The following is a 15,171-nucleotide window of genomic DNA, read 5'->3' as shown; positions in this document are numbered from 1 at the left end:
AAAGCGGAAAAATTAATTGGTGAAATTTTTAAAAGTGTGTGGTATAGTTAATGAAAATGCATCAGAGTTAATTTTAGTGTTGACAAGCATCCAGCGGCAGGGTAAGGTAACAACACTAGGGAAACTGGATTAGGAACATATAGGAATTCTGTGTGTTATCTTTGTAACTTTTCCGTAAATCTAACATTACTCCAAAACGAAATTTTTGTTTTAAAAAATTATATGCACATGTATTTACTGGATCCAAGAAAATCCATGGGAATTCTCCTGGGAGAGACCCTGGGAATCTTAATAAAACTCCCAACCCTTCTGCCATCACTACCCACAAGCCTACAGAGGACCTGGCACAAGCAGAACAAAGGTTCTCACCGGGTGGCTGGGACTCAGGTTTCCAGAGGGAGGCCTGCAGCCACGGGTTGGGATGTGACGTGGGGCCTGCCTGAGGTCCCACATGAGGCGGTTAGTTCCCTGGGCAGCTCCTCGGGCTTGATTAGAAGGCTCCCCAGCTCTGACAGGCCAAGGAGAAGTGGGGTCCATCTGGTGTACTTTGTGGGAGCTGTCCAGACCTGCCTGCACAGATACCACAAACCCAAACCTTTGCTTGACACTCACTGGAATCCTGGGATCAAGACTTTGCAACTTTACCTTGAAGTTGTATGTGTTTGCAATGCGTCCAGACGCTGGAATTATGTCCTGACTTCACTTTTTATATATCCCCAATGCCGGGTCCTCTGTCCTGTAAATGCGCTCTTGCTTCTGCTATCTCAGAGCTGCCCACAACTTCCTCCAAGCCAGGTCATATCACACACCCAGCTCCACATGCTGCCTGAAGACACTGCCGCTATACACTACGTCCCAGCTGTGGCCAGAAGCACCAAAGGACGCATTTTTCTCCATGTGCTTGGCCCCAACTTTCCCCTCCACTTGGGCAGCAGCCAGCTCCACACTCACAGCCTGTATGAAGGATGTGCTGGGGCAGAGAAGACATCAGCCTAGAACTCTTTCTGCTTTTGGTTTGCAAAAGTCTAAGTGCTTAGGGGAGTCGAGAGCATTGGTGATGAGCAGGCGTTGGAGGACTGGGCAGAGCGCCCTGGGGAGGAAGCGGATGCTGTGGCCCAGGACTCTCTTCACCCAACAGGAAGGGGCTCGGGGAGGGGCGGACACAGCAGGGTGGCGGGCGCCTGGCAGGGCCGGCAGGTGGGTCCTGCTTCCTGGTGCCACTGCTGGAGCAACTATAAGACCCAGGTCTCTGGAAAGAAACGGCTGCCTGGGTGGGAGCACTCAGGTGCTCAGGGCAGTCTCCTCAAGATTCCTGCGTCCAGCTGTGTGGAGGCAGCAGCAGTGGCCCAGGAGCATGTGTGATGCTTTTGAACTGTGGTGTTGAAGAAGACTCTTGAGAGGCCCTTGAACTACAAGGAGATCAAACCAGTCAATCCACAAGGAAATCAACCCTGAATATTCATTGGAAGGACTGATGCTGAAGTTGAAGCTCCAACACTTTGGCCACCTGATGTGAAGAGCCAGTTCACTGGAAAAGACCCTGATGCTGGGAAAGACTGAGGGCAGGAGGAGAAGGGGACGACAGAGGATGAGATGGTTGAATGGCATCACTGACTCAATGGACATGAGTTTGAGCAAACTCCAGGAGATAATGAAGGACAGGGAAGCCTGGCATGCTGCAGTCCATTGGGTCACAAAGAGTCGGACACGACTGAGCGACTGAACAACGTGTGTGGACCAAACACTGACGACCAGACTTCCCAGGCTTGGCTCTGGGTGGGATTCCCTGGCTTTCTGTTGATGGGCAGGATCCCCAAGAAAGACTAAGTTTTGCCCACCTTTATGAACAGGGACTCAATGTCAGAAATAGGTGGAGTCATGTGTGTGTGTGTGCTATGTTGCTTCAGTCATGTCCAACTCTTTGTGACCCCATGGACTATAGCCTGCCAGCCTGCTCTGTCCATGGGATTCTCCAGGCAAGAATACTGGAGTGTGTTACCACACCCTCTTCCAGGGGATCTTCCTGACCAATGGATCAAACCTGCGTTTCTTATGTCTCCTGCGTTGGCAGGAGGGTTCTTTACCACTAGCGTCACCTGGGAAACCCGAGTGGAGTCATAGAAAACAACAGAAGCACTTTTCCTTGTGTTGAGAGTTTTATCCACCTTGTGAATTTCATGCTTGCATGAAGATGTGGCTGCACCTGGGGCAGCAGATGCCCATCCTGGTGGAGTCTCTCTGGCTCGAGTTGTGTAGGGTCCTAACAGTCATTAACATCCTAGGAGAACTTGGGCTCTGTAGTGAGGTGATGGGAGGAACCTGTATCCCAGAGGGACCAGGATGAAAGGGACCAATGAGGTGCATGGCTCCCAGCACATGAAATGACTCTGCCTCACAGGACCATGCAGGCTCCATCCTGATGCTGAGGGTGGATGCTACAGACTCCCAGGATCTAGAACATTCAGCGTGCCCCCACCAAACAGCTTATCATGGGATCAGAGCTGGTGAACACAGGCCTAAGCAAAGCTTCCGTCCACAGCCTCTCACAGGTCCCTGTCAGATGACAGCAGCCTCCTTACCAACCTCTGGGCCTTCAGCTCCACATCCCTCCATCCACGCTCCAAACTGCAGAGCTGATGGAGTCACTCCATGCCTCACTGCCCTCAGGAAAAAGTCCAACTCCTGACCTGGCTCCCCCCGACTCCCCTACTCTCCTCTGACCTCACCCCTAGCCACTGCCTCATTCCAAGCTCTTTGGCAGAGTCACACTAAACTTCCTTCTGCAGAAAATGTGTCACATTCCCTGTTGCTACTGGGCTGGGACACCCCAGAACGTGGACCCAGGTGACCAGCCCAGGGCCCGAGAACAGGGAGATGGCCTGGTCTGGAGGACAACGCCTCAAGAGAAAAGCCAACAGTAAGGACTGCGCCTGCCTCCCCCACGGACCCCCAGAGGCGCCCCTCCCCGGGGGGCCCTCCCCTCCTACTGTACCAGATGGTGCACAGGTGGTCCAGGCGCTTCTGCTGCAAGATGCTCCGGTCCTTCATCATGGTCTCAAGCTCCTTCTTCACAGCCGGAGGAGTCTGGATCTTTTCACTGGCCATGAACTCACTGGGCGTCCAGACACATTGGCACCAGGGACAGGAGAGGAGGGGCAGGGTGGGTCGGAGAGAAGGCATGAGACCCACAGTAAGAACATTCAGCACCCTGACACCACTCGCAGCCCCGTCCCCACATCCGGGCCTCAGGGACACTGAGGAAAGGAGGGAAGAGAGGGAGGGAGGGTGGGGGAGGGAGGAACAGAGGGGTCGGCAGGCACAGCTCAGGTGTGGGTCCTCACTACTGCCTCCAGCCCTGTGACCTTGGGCAGGTCGCCCCTGCCCTGAAACCTGGTTTCCTCTTCTGTCAAGGTAACGACAATACCTTCCTCAAGTGGCACTTGGGAGGACCCCCCCCAGATAATGCGCGCAAAACCATTAGCACCATGCCTCACTCCTGGGAAATGCCCAGTAAATGTCACCGCTTTCCACTGCTGTCCATGATGGTTACTGACGTCTTAACCTCCCAGGTCCAAGCCCAGGCCTGGACCAGGTACTTTCCACAGAGCATCTTGTTGATCATCACTGCAACCCTGTCACCAGTCCATCATGGTATCTGCAGACAAGGCCTGTGAATGTTTAAGCCCTTGACCAAGGTCACAGAGAAAATACAGGGCAGTCAGACCTCGGTACACTTCTCCATCCGTCCTAGAGTCAGACTCCGGTGGTCTCCATTTAGAAATGCAGGTGGACAGCGGGCCTCCCACCACCACACCTACAGCACAGACAGACACTCACTCTTTGGTGACCTTAGACATCTTGGTTCCAAGTGTTCCTTTCTCAGCAAAAGAAAGCCTTCTTTGCTGGCCCAAACCTCCATGACCCTTGCGTCAGTATTAACAAGGGTGCCACGTGATGGGGGAAGCTTGGAGCTGGGCCCTCTCTTCACCCTCCTTCCCAGGAGTGAAACTTGCTACCACGGGGTGGGAAGCGGCCCAAGCCTGAGGGATGGCCATTCTCCTTGGCCCCGTAACAGTAAAGAGTGGACAGTGGGCAGGTGATTAGGCTAACATTTTCAAACCACTCATACAGTGGGCTTCAGCTAGTGAAGAATCCACCTGCAGTGCGGGAGACCTGGGTTCGATCTCTGGATTGGGAAGATCCCCTGGAGAAGGGTAAGGCTACCCACTCCAGTATTCTGGTCTGGAGAATTCCATGGGCTGTATAGTCCATGGGGTCACAAAGAGTTGGGCACGACTGAGCGAATTTCACTTTCACTTGTGGGCTTCCCTGGTGGCTCAGATGGTAAAGAATCTACCTGTAATGCAGGAGACCTGGGTTTGATCCCCGGGTCGGGAAGACCCCAGAGAAGGCAATGACAACTGACTCCAGTATTCCTGCCTAGAGAATCCCATGTACAGAGGAGCCTAGTGGGCTATAGTCCATGTGGTCACAAGGAGTCGGACAGGACTGAGTAAATGACACTTTCACTTTCAAGAAGATACATATGAGAAAATGTGTATGAAGAAACTAAGATACAAATCTACACATGCAGTATGGGTCTTAAAATAGCCCGGAAGAAAATAATACCAAAATATCAGCTGTGCTTCTCACTGTGATGAGAAATTAATGGTGACTTTTAATTTCTCCTTATACTTCTATCTATTTTGACTCTAAGGGGGGCGGGGGAAAGCACCTATTACTTTTACCATCAGAAAAAGCAACGGCATTTTAAAGTAATGACAAACGGAGGGAGAACGCACTCTTCTCTCCTACCCATGCTGGCGGGGGGTGGGGTGGGGTGAGGAGGGGAGAGCCTCCGCAGTGCGGGCAGCCGCTGACCTGAACGCCTGCACCAGGCCGTCCTTCTTGAGAGCCTTCCAGGCGTCCATCAGGCACTGCCAGCGGCGGTGGCTATCAAGCTCCTGCTGCAGCCTGGCCTCCATCAGGTTGACGAACAGCTGGGCAAGGGCCCTCCGGTTGCCCAGCAGGGCGCGGTTTATGATCTGCGGTCACAGGCGGGCAGGTTCTAGATGGAGCGGGGGCTCTCCAAGGTCAGAACAGGGCTCAGTAGGACAGGGGTGGTGGGCAGCTGGAGAGGGGCCAGGTGAGCTGTGGGCCAAGCGCTGAGCAGGGTGGTGGTGGCATCTGAGGAGTACTGGGGAGGGGAGGGCACTGGGCACTCAAGGAAGCTGCCCGGGATCCAGCAGCTACAGACAGTGACAAGGGTCTGTCCTGAAGGCTTCACAGTGAATCCTGGCCAGGTGAGTTTCAACCCAGCTCCAAGGCCATCTCAGACTGTTTAAAAAGGTGGTTCTAAATTCACTAGAGTTAGGCACTTCAGCGGGCTCTCAGTGTTGACCTGTTCTTTTTGTAAATTTGCTCCAACAGCAGAATGCTCATGCTACCAGGGACCGGTCACACATGGTTGTGATGAGAACCGGCACCCAGTGACCAAATGAGGCCAGAGCTAGAACACTCTCTAGCAGTCCTCCCAGGTGCCCTCACAAGGGCACCATTGGCATGGCAGTGTAGACGATTCTTCACTGAGTGGTACTCATCTGCCATCTAGCCTCCCCAAGCCCCTTCAATGAGAGTGGCCTCTCCCATGTCCCCAAGGACTGGAACAGCCAAAAATGTTCCCTACATGTCCCAGAGCCCTCTATGCACCGCCCTGGTGCAGGGCTGAGAACCACTACACACAGCGGGCAGAAATTCCAGTCACAAAATTCCACCGGAAGCTGAGGTTTGACGCCACCTGTTCCTAGCTGGGGGGCATTGGCAAATATTTCCCGAACCGCCAAATCTGTAGCCATAATGTGAAGACGATGCTCTCCACAGCACAGGGTACTGCTGGAGGTGAGAGAGACAGACGCACACAGAGCAAGGAGAAAGCACCAGTTGTTCCGTGGACGATGAGCCCAGCGAGGTCAAACGCTGAAATGCAACTGGGAGACTGCTAACTCTGACACGCCTAGTTGAGCAAATGGTTAATTCAAAGTGAGGAACTCCTGCTTGTCTCAAATGAGAGCGCTCACTGCTGGGCCCTCTCATGGAGCCCTCCCAACAAGTACTGGTGCCTGAGTATCACTGTCCTCATTTTATGGACACGGAGTTCCAGATGCAGCAATTTTTGGGAACATTCACGTCTGGACAGTGGAGGAAGGGGTCTGTGCTTCCACCCTGTCCGAGCTTTGTCCATGACCCCGAGGCATGCGCCTGGGCTGGCGCCCATCTCTGCTTCTGAATACGGTGCTCCTTCCACTCTGCGTGCTGCCAGGAGGCCCGTGACCTGGCAAGCCCAGCTTTCTGCACCAGACACAGAAACCTACCTAAGAAAATGTGCCTCTGAGGAGCCAGAAGGAGTATCCTGTCATGAATAACATTGATTTTCTTGTGTGTTTTTTTCTTTTTAATCCCAAGAGGTCACTTATGAGTGCACATACCACCCTGAGCCCACGAGAGCTCTGAGATCATGCTTCTGTCACGCAGCACATACCGCACTGCACGTGGCTGCTGAGACACAGCCCCGCAGGTGCCTGCAGAATCAGCGTCGGTCAGACTGCTGACACTGTGCTAGGTTCACTGGGACGAACATGGCAGGGAAGCACAAAATGTACTGGAGGGATTTCCACTGGAAGTACTTAACAAAGACTCTGGTTCTGAACTCAAGTGGCCAGCCTGAGTTACTTGGAAATGTTACATGTGAGAAGCCCATCGCTGCTGAGACCCAGGCTCTAGGGCGTCCTGTGGTCCTGCTCTTGCAGGCTGATCCCGTTTGCGTGAAAACCACTCACCATGGCTTCTTTATTGATCAGCCTATATACGTCGGGCTGCATGAGGTAGGAAGTTTTCTCTATGATTTCCACATATTTCTTCAACACACTTTTTAGCTAGAAATGAAAAGGCACCACAGTGAGCGACTCTCTTCTCCTAGCGGACTGAAAACAGGGGATGCCCCATAAATCGCACAAGTGAGAGTCACCCAGAGCCCATCTGCAGGCCAGCTCACTTTATCTACCCGGGAGAACTCAAGTGAGTGCAGCGTCTCATCCAGCTCCTTGATCTCCTGCTTCTGCAGCAGGAACTTCTCGGCCACCTGATCCCTCAGCTCCAACAGGGCCTGTGCAGAGAAGCTTGGGTTGGACTGTGAGACCGGGTGGGACAGACGGGAGGAGGAGCAGGAGAGGGCCACAGGCGGGGCAGGCCCCACCACGAGGGGGATGCCTACTTGGATGGTGTAGTCTTCGAGGTTGCTGTCGTTTTCCACCTTTCTGAAGAGATTGTCGACATCCTCTTCAGACTCAGCCAGCTTTTTTAAAAGAAGTGCTCCTGGTTCCAAGATGAGAGGTTCCATTTCCTAAAACAGGCCAGGAGGGCGAGGGCGATGGTATCAACACTCCTGGGACAGGAAGGACTCCTCCCCAACCCTATGGTAGGGAAGCGCCAGCTGTGGCCCCCTCTCAAAAACAGTGACTCGTAACTCGACCTAAAGAGTTAAGGTTTACTCATTGTGCACAGCCACGGGGCAAGGGCAGCACCCTTTGGGACACACATCGTGTGGGAGTCCTCTGGTCCTCGTCACAGCCTGTGAAGGAGGGGCTGACCTCATGCCTGGCCCATGGTGGGAGCTCCACAAGTATTCATTAAAGTAGTGGCCAAAGAAATAATTCCAAGAGTACTTCAGATGAGGAAGCTGAGGCTCAGTTAGGTGGTGTGACCACAGGCGCAGAGCTCATGGAGAGCAGAGCGCATGTCCGGTTGGGACGTATTAGAAAAGTGATGAGCTGGCTGCAAGAGTGCCTTCCTGGTGCTTTGGGTCTACAGCCATCTCCCAGGATCCAGGGAATTCACACAGAAAGTACAGAGTGTGATTCGGGGCCTAGAGATATGGACCCGGAAGGGCAAAAAAGCTCTCTTTAGGGGATATTCCAGGGGTTGGTCTGGTTACAGACAAGGTCTCCGGAACGGAACGGGGAGCCAAGTAAGGGTAGGGCCTAAGGGCAGGACGTTTGGCCCCTTGTTAGCAGGACTGAGCAGGGTGATCAAAGACTTGGCTTAAGCATCAGACCCAGAGTCCAACTCCCACTTGGCCCTTATGTGCCCAATCAGGCAGGACTTTCTGGGCCTCACCTGTAAAATGGGGTTGTGACAGTGCCTGACATATAGGGCTGTGCTCACCATCAGCGCTTGCCATGAGCCATCCACACGTGACTCCGGCAATCCTGTCCACACCATGCCGTCTACACCGCGGCGAGCCACTGAGGGCCCGGGGGGAGGGGCACGGGCGCTGTACGGAGCCCACCCTCCCATCGGAATGGCCCGGGAACAGAAGCGGGGTGAGAGGGAGAATTCTCACCATCCCAATCTGAGCGATCTCCTCCTTAAAGCTCACCAGGGCACTCTCGTAGGCCCTCCTCTTGTTATCTCCTTGCTTTTGAAAGGTGGTGGTGCTGATCCTCTCAGGAACTAGAGAACAACAGAGGTGACGAGGCTGCCCTCAGAGCTTCCAGGTGAGGTCAGAGCACCCAGGGGAAGACAGCAAGACAGCAGGTGCCTGGGTTCAGGAGATGCCCACCCTCAGAGTCTCATCAGAGTCTTAAGGAAAAAGAAGGTGATCCTTAAGTGCTATAGGGAATTACATATACAACTGAATGCTGGAAAAATGTTCCAAATGGTATGTATAGAATAGGGCCATCTAGGTTTTAATTAAAAGTTTTATAGAAGAAAATACAGACACAGATAAGAATTACTGACACTTCCCAGCACTTACCAGCTAGGTATTGTTCTAAGTCAATTACTCCTCGGGATGAAGCCGAGAGGCAGGTTCTATTACCCTCTGCCCTGCTGTCCCCTGAATACATGTGGGACCCTGGACACTATGTGGTCTCTTGGGTAGCGGGCACTCTTGGGAAGAGAATGCGTGCTACTGTGGAGGTGGACTTTTCACTTACTGCTTTATCTCTTTCCTTTGTTTTTCTACATTGAGCAAGTACTACTTTTTTAATCACAAGGAAAAACAGCTTCCATATCAGGATAAAGTCAAACTAGGGTAATGTGGTGTGAAGGAAAAGAAAGAAGGAAATAAAGTGAAGTCACTCAGTTGTGTCTGACTCTCTGCAACCCCCTGGACTGTGGCCCACTAGGCTCCTCCGTCCATGGAATTTTCCAGGCAAGAGTACTGGAGTGGATTGCCATTTCCTTCTCCAGGGGATCTTCCTGACCCAGGGATCAAACCCGGGTCTCCTGCGTTGCAGGCAGACGCTTTACCATCTAAGCCACCCGGGAAGCACAATGTGTGTGTGAAGGTGTGAAGGAAGGCAATGTCAGTTGAAAGATCCTTCCATGAAAGCACAGAAGATCAAGCTACAGTACACCCTTCACCAACCGGTCTCATCAGTCAGCGCTGACTGCAGGTGGCCCCCTTCCTCCCCCAGCTCCCTGCATGAGGAGAAGGCCCAGGGGGAAGGGGGACAAGGGTTCAGGGGAAAGACCCAGAGGACAAGGCTGAGGGGAGGAAGTTCAGGGGACAAGGCTAAGGGCAGGAAGTATGGGGAAAGATCCAGGGGAGAGGATCCAGGAGGATGGCGTCCTATGAGGCTGAGCAGAGGAACAGTGGGCCCTGCAGGTGCTTCCACATGAGACTTTCCAGGAGCTCCCCACGGAGCACTGTCTGGCCCAGGCCACGCCTGCCCTCATGCTGAACACAGGCTCACCAATGGTATCCGTGAGGCCCCGGACTTCTCTGGCAGCGATGGTGTTCTCACTCTCTTGAGCTTTTTCCTTTTTGGCTATTTCCTTTTCCCTGAGGCATAAGCAGAGGGAAATACTAATCCCCGCAGGCTCCTCACCACCCCCGCCCCCCAGGGTAGCTCTCAGTGTCCACAGAGACCCTGGGAATTGGCAATGGCCTGGGGCCACCCAATTCCAGAATGCCCCGAAGACGCGCCCCCAACAGACACTGCCAGGGTATCTGCGGCCAGAAGACACCGCACAGTCCTCAGATGAGAAGAGGGGCCTGCTCCATCCTGGCCACACACCAAGTGTGGGTGGTGAGCATGAGCCGTCTTCCACACATGGAAACTGGGGGCCACTGGGGGCTCGGCCAGCCTGGGAAGGCCGGACCGAGGCTCAGTGTTCAGCAGGCCCTCATCTGCTTCTTCAGCAACCCATCAGATGAGGCACCTGGGGTGACCCCATTGTCCAGGGTGGGGGATGCAGGAGGGAAGTCCCTGGACAAACTGGCCCTGGGACGCCCAGATCCCTGCCTGTGATGCCCAGGTCCATGGTCCACAGAGTTTGGGTGAGGGAGGAGGAAGCTGGGACCCCAGGACAAACTGTCTCAGCAGGGAGGACCAGGCTGGGTGAGCACAACTCACCCAGGGTACTGGAGTGGATTGCCAACGAAAATCCTGGAATGTGCAGTCCACAGGACAAGTGCCCAAAAACGCAGTTCTCAGCAACACCTGCTGTGCCTGGGGGCCCCGACATGTGGAGCACTTTCCAGACACTGTCTGATATAGTCCTCATGGACACCTACTGCCAAGGGAGACTGCAGGGCGGTAGCTGATGGGGCCCAGGCTGACCCTCCAGAGGCGAATCTCTCAACTTTGTCAACCAAATGCCCCTGGACTAAGGCAGCTGCACTGGAGCCGGGGTACCCCGACTATGGGAGCTGCTTACAGCTCTGGCTTCTCAGTCACTTGCCCCGAGAAACTGGGGACTTGGTTTACGCTAGTGGTGATCTACCCATACCCCGAGTTCCTCTTCCACTTACCCAGATGTCCTGTCCTGGGTGAATGAGGGCACAAGTTGACTGGTTTAGCTGGCTGAATTTTCAAGAAGGGGACAAGGCCCTCAGAGAAGTGCTGATGCTGAGTTAGTGACCTCAGTCACTTTGAGGGTAGCAGGGCCTGGTTGGTTATAAACACATCTCTCTTCTTGGGCAGGGAGTTGTGCTCTGGATTCACATCCACAGCAGAGTGGACCTAGTCTGCACCAGGAAGCCGGCACAATGCCAGTGCGCTCCATGAGCAGTGCCTTTCCCCAAATACTGTCCTGTGGGTGCCAAGAGCTCCTAACTGATGTCATATCCACTTATGGGGATGATGGATGGTTCAAGCCTAAACTCAGGGGAAAGGGGGACTTCAGGAGACCCTGGGACTAGTAGAAAACAGGTCAGCGGAGAGGAGCCTGTCCTTTAAAGGATCCAGAGTTACAGTCAGGCTGCGAGACTGTTCCCCTGGGAGATGGGGGGATCATGGTCAGGTCCCAGCTGTCTGTGCCTCTGGATCCTTGCATTGAGCGTCAGGGACATGGGCTGGAGAGTGCTGACCTCCTGCCTGTGCCTGGGCGGCTAATGGGTTTGCCCAACAGTTCAGGGTGCTGAGTCTCAGGAGCTGTAGGGGAACTTTGCCTGGGGAGACTCGAAGGGCAGGGCAGGGGAGAGACCTTCACCCAGCAGGGGGTCAGTCCCTGCTCCAACAAGGTTAAAGGGGACACAAAGGCAGATAGAGCTGGACTGACTCCCTGTCCCAGGGTCCCACACCTGAGAGGCGTTTATGGTCGGTGCAGAGATGAAAGAACCTAGGGGCAGCCCAGCTCCTGCTACATTCTCCAAAGTGCCCCCCACCCCCCGAGGAAAATGCAACCCCTCCTTTTCCTTTCCTCCTACTTGAGGAGTGTGAGCCCAGGGAGCTGAAATGGCACGTTCGGGAATCTCAAGTTCAGCTCCCTGCTCCTACCCCACTGGCTCCCATCTCAGGGAATGGCTGTCCACCCAAGGACTCAGGCCAGAGACCTAGGACTCTCAGGAGCCCTCTCCTCCCACCCAATCTGTCACCTGGTCCCCTGGGTTCTGCCTCCAAAATAAACCCAAAGTGCCCTGCGGACACAGCCCGACAGAGCTGACATGGACTACCGTGGCCTCCTCCCTGGCCTCTCTGCCCCTCCTTGCAGCCCCCTACATTCTGCACACCACTGCTTGAAAGTCTTTAAAAAAAAAAAAACAACCCTGAGGGAAAGGGTGGGGAGGGAAAGGGAGGTGGGAGGGAGGTTCAGGATGGGGGGGACACAGGTAAACCTGTGGCCGATTCATGTTGATGTACGGAAAAAACCATCACAGTATTGTAAAGTAATTCTCTTCCAATGAAAATAAATTAATTAAAAAATAATAAAAGAAACCCTGTACCCATTAAAAAAACAAAAAACAAAAATGCAAATCACTGCTCACTCTAGTCACTCCAGTGAATTTCGAAAGACTGCCTGTGGCCGGCAAGCCTCTCCTGGCCTCATCTCCCACTCCCCTCCCCAGGCCCGCTGATGTCTTCGGTCTTCTCGAGAAGATCAAATTGGTACTGCCTCCGAGCCTCGCCCTGTACTTCCCTGCTCCCATCCTCTGGCCTCAGTGGAGGTCTTCTGACTCCTGTCCCCTACCACCCTGTCCTCAGTGTCAGAACCTTTCCATCTTTGGGGAGACCTGCTTATTTATTTACTGTCGAGTTCAAGTTCCAGGAGGTTGGGATCTGCATACCTGCTGCCTGTCAAAGGAGGGAGAGAAGGAGAAGCAAACAGTCCTGCAAAGTAGACATCATTATTATTTCCATCTCTCAGAGGAGGTACCTGGGACTTCATTCCCATCCAGTACTCATCTTGTGGGAGCTCTTCTTGCGTTTTTGAAAATCCTAACCACGCCTGGTGTGTGGGGCTGTGGCCTGGAAAGCAGGACCCACCTGTAGAGAACAGGGTTTTCTGTGGTCCAGTCATTGGGTAGGCTGCGCATCCACTTCTGCTGCCTAGGAGACACCATCTCGCCTTCATGAACATCCACCTTCTTCATCAAGGGCTTCTTGCCATCCTTTGGGATCATGGAACGCTCCACAGCTCGCTTCCTAGAGGATGCCAGGGAGCGGACCAACTGCACCTGAATCCATGGAAGAACCAGGTGAAGGCAGCTGGAACTGTAGACTCCCGAGCACCCAGGCTGCCTGTGCCACCTTAGAAGGTCAAGTGTGAGCCTGCCAGCAAGAAGGCAGTTTGAGGGAGGCCCTCAACCCCAGGGCATACCCCATGAAGGAGGGCTCTCTATTCCCCAAATTGGTCATTCAGACACTTCTGGGAGGGCATCTTTTAAGAAATTTTAATGAGAACCAAGATGTGCATCCCATCATTTTTTATAATCACAAAGAATTGGAAAAATGGAACTGTCCAACAATAGGGGATTGGTTAAGTAAACCCAGTATCTCCGTTCAATGGAATGTTAGGAATTTATTAAAAATGAGACTTACAAAGGATTTTTTATGACATGAGTAAATACTTATGATATGATATACAACAAAACCTAGTAATTAAGAGCATAAAAGAAAATTATGATGAAAATTATACATTATGATTTCAAAATTTTAAACTCATGGAGAAACAATAAGGAGAAAATATGCCAAAGGTTAAGAATGGTTGCTTCCAGGGAGCAGGATCATGTGAGCAATTTCTACGGTCTCTTTATACTATTATAATTTCCAAGCCCTCCACAAAGAGCATTACTTAGGACTCAAAGTAGGAATAAAAATCCCCTTTAAATAAGCAGTACAGAACTTCAAAAGAAGGGTTTGTGTTTAAGATGTTATCTGTGCAGTTTTTTATAGATGATAAGGCAATGCCAACAACTTATATAATTACCAAGAGGGCATTATACTTTAATAAATTACAGGAAGTCCTATATAAAAAATCAGGCAGCCACTAAACATTGTGAAGTACCTGAATTTGCACTGCCACAGAAAGCTCTCTGAGATACTGTAAACAGGGGAAAAGGAGGTTTTAAGGCACTGCTGTAGAATCACACTCACTTTTTAAACAGAAAAATTAGAGATGCTTTCATGCATAGAAAAAAGATCGAGGACACCCAATGGTTAATTTTGGCTATTTCTGAGTAATTTAAATTAAATTTTAATATAGATTTCGCAATTTTCAGGAACAGACATTCTAATTTGTATTCCTACATTTTAGGAAACAATAATAATAATTTTTCATCAACACAATTTCAAAGCCCTTATTTCATTAGGTTCCCAGGCAAGGAAGTCTTCTGAGGGAGGGAAGTTCCCGGGAAGCTGAGGGAAGCAGGGGGCCAGGGAAACGGGGACTAGAAGGACAGGCCTACCTCAGCCTCGAAGATCTGCTGGTAGACCTTCCCGCTGGGAATCTGGGTCACCTTCCCCACGGAAGACATCTTGGCCTCGAGCGGGACCCCCTGCAGGGAAGCCGTCGTCTGCGGGTTGGTCTCAGACCAGGCGTCTCCGCCCGCCTCCAAGGAAAAGTCCTCCCTGGAGGACAAGTGTCTCCAGACAGACAGGCGGGCTGGGCGAGTCCACCGGGGCTGAGGCGCCCCAGCTCTAGCAGAAAGCACCAGAGCCCCTCTCAGGCCTCAGGGCTGATCCTTTAAAAGAAGAATCGGAGGTGGGAGCGGGGGGAGCGGTGCGAAGAAGCAAAAAGGAAGCAGCCCTCAGGCACGAACCTAACTGGAACTCACCGAGAAGGCTGGGCTCCCAGCCACGCGCCCGGCGCAAATTCGAGATTGACGCTGAGGGCAGAGAAGGACGGTTACTGTCCCGTACTTCACTCTTTCAAACTCTTCGGGGAAGAGTCAACGCAGATTTCAGCCTGGCCTTGAACTCCTGACCGGTGCTGGAAGCTGTTCGAGGACCTCGGCCGCCGCACCCATCCCCAAAACGGACACGTGGGTGGGAGGGAGCTGTCTGAGGCCGGCTGCGCCACCTCCGCACCTGCTGAGTGCTGGGAAGCGCAGCCCGCTCCTCTCACGCCTGCCCCCAAGCCCACCGCGGAGGGCGGCGGTCTCAGGACAGGCCCTCTCAGCCCCGCCTGCAGCGAGGCCCAGTGTTCAGGCGCCCGGCTGCGGCCACGTCGGCAGAAAGTAGCACTCAGGCCAGCCGGGCCGCGTCCTACCTCAACTGCGACGAAAACACACTTGGTCTCCAAGGCAACACAGAGGGGCGGGAGCTCCGCTGGCCCCGCCCTCACTTCCTTTCCGGGGAGGGGGCTTGGCTGCCCGCGGGGACCGGAGCCCCCACGCGGAGCAGTGAAACTCCTGGCCAGTTTCTCTGGCCGAGGGATACCTCAGGG

At 53.2% G+C, this 15,171-nt stretch overlaps 1 protein-coding gene across 1 annotated transcript in view; it reads right to left on the bottom strand.

Moving 5' to 3' along the window:
- The window catches only part of CCDC180 (coiled-coil domain containing 180), a 56,952-nt gene extending 42,112 nt beyond the window's left edge, over positions 1-14,840 (bottom strand). Inside the window, 10 exon segments of the mRNA XM_061132450.1 lie at positions 2,993-3,112; positions 4,882-5,045; positions 6,837-6,932; positions 7,052-7,162; positions 7,271-7,399; positions 8,399-8,508; positions 9,756-9,844; positions 12,771-12,961; positions 14,192-14,281; positions 14,561-14,840. Of these exon segments, the coding sequence (XP_060988433.1) occupies positions 2,993-3,112; positions 4,882-5,045; positions 6,837-6,932; positions 7,052-7,162; positions 7,271-7,399; positions 8,399-8,508; positions 9,756-9,844; positions 12,771-12,961; positions 14,192-14,260 (1,079 nt within the window). The 5' untranslated portion in view covers positions 14,261-14,281; positions 14,561-14,840.
- Positions 14,841-15,171: the final 331 nt, after the last annotated feature.

This window comes from Dama dama, chromosome 29, assembly GCF_033118175.1.
Source record: "Dama dama isolate Ldn47 chromosome 29, ASM3311817v1, whole genome shotgun sequence".
NCBI lineage: Eukaryota > Metazoa > Chordata > Mammalia > Artiodactyla > Cervidae > Dama > Dama dama.
The sequence above is the reverse complement of the archived record's forward strand: the minus strand, read 5'-3'. Positions and strand labels throughout refer to the sequence as shown.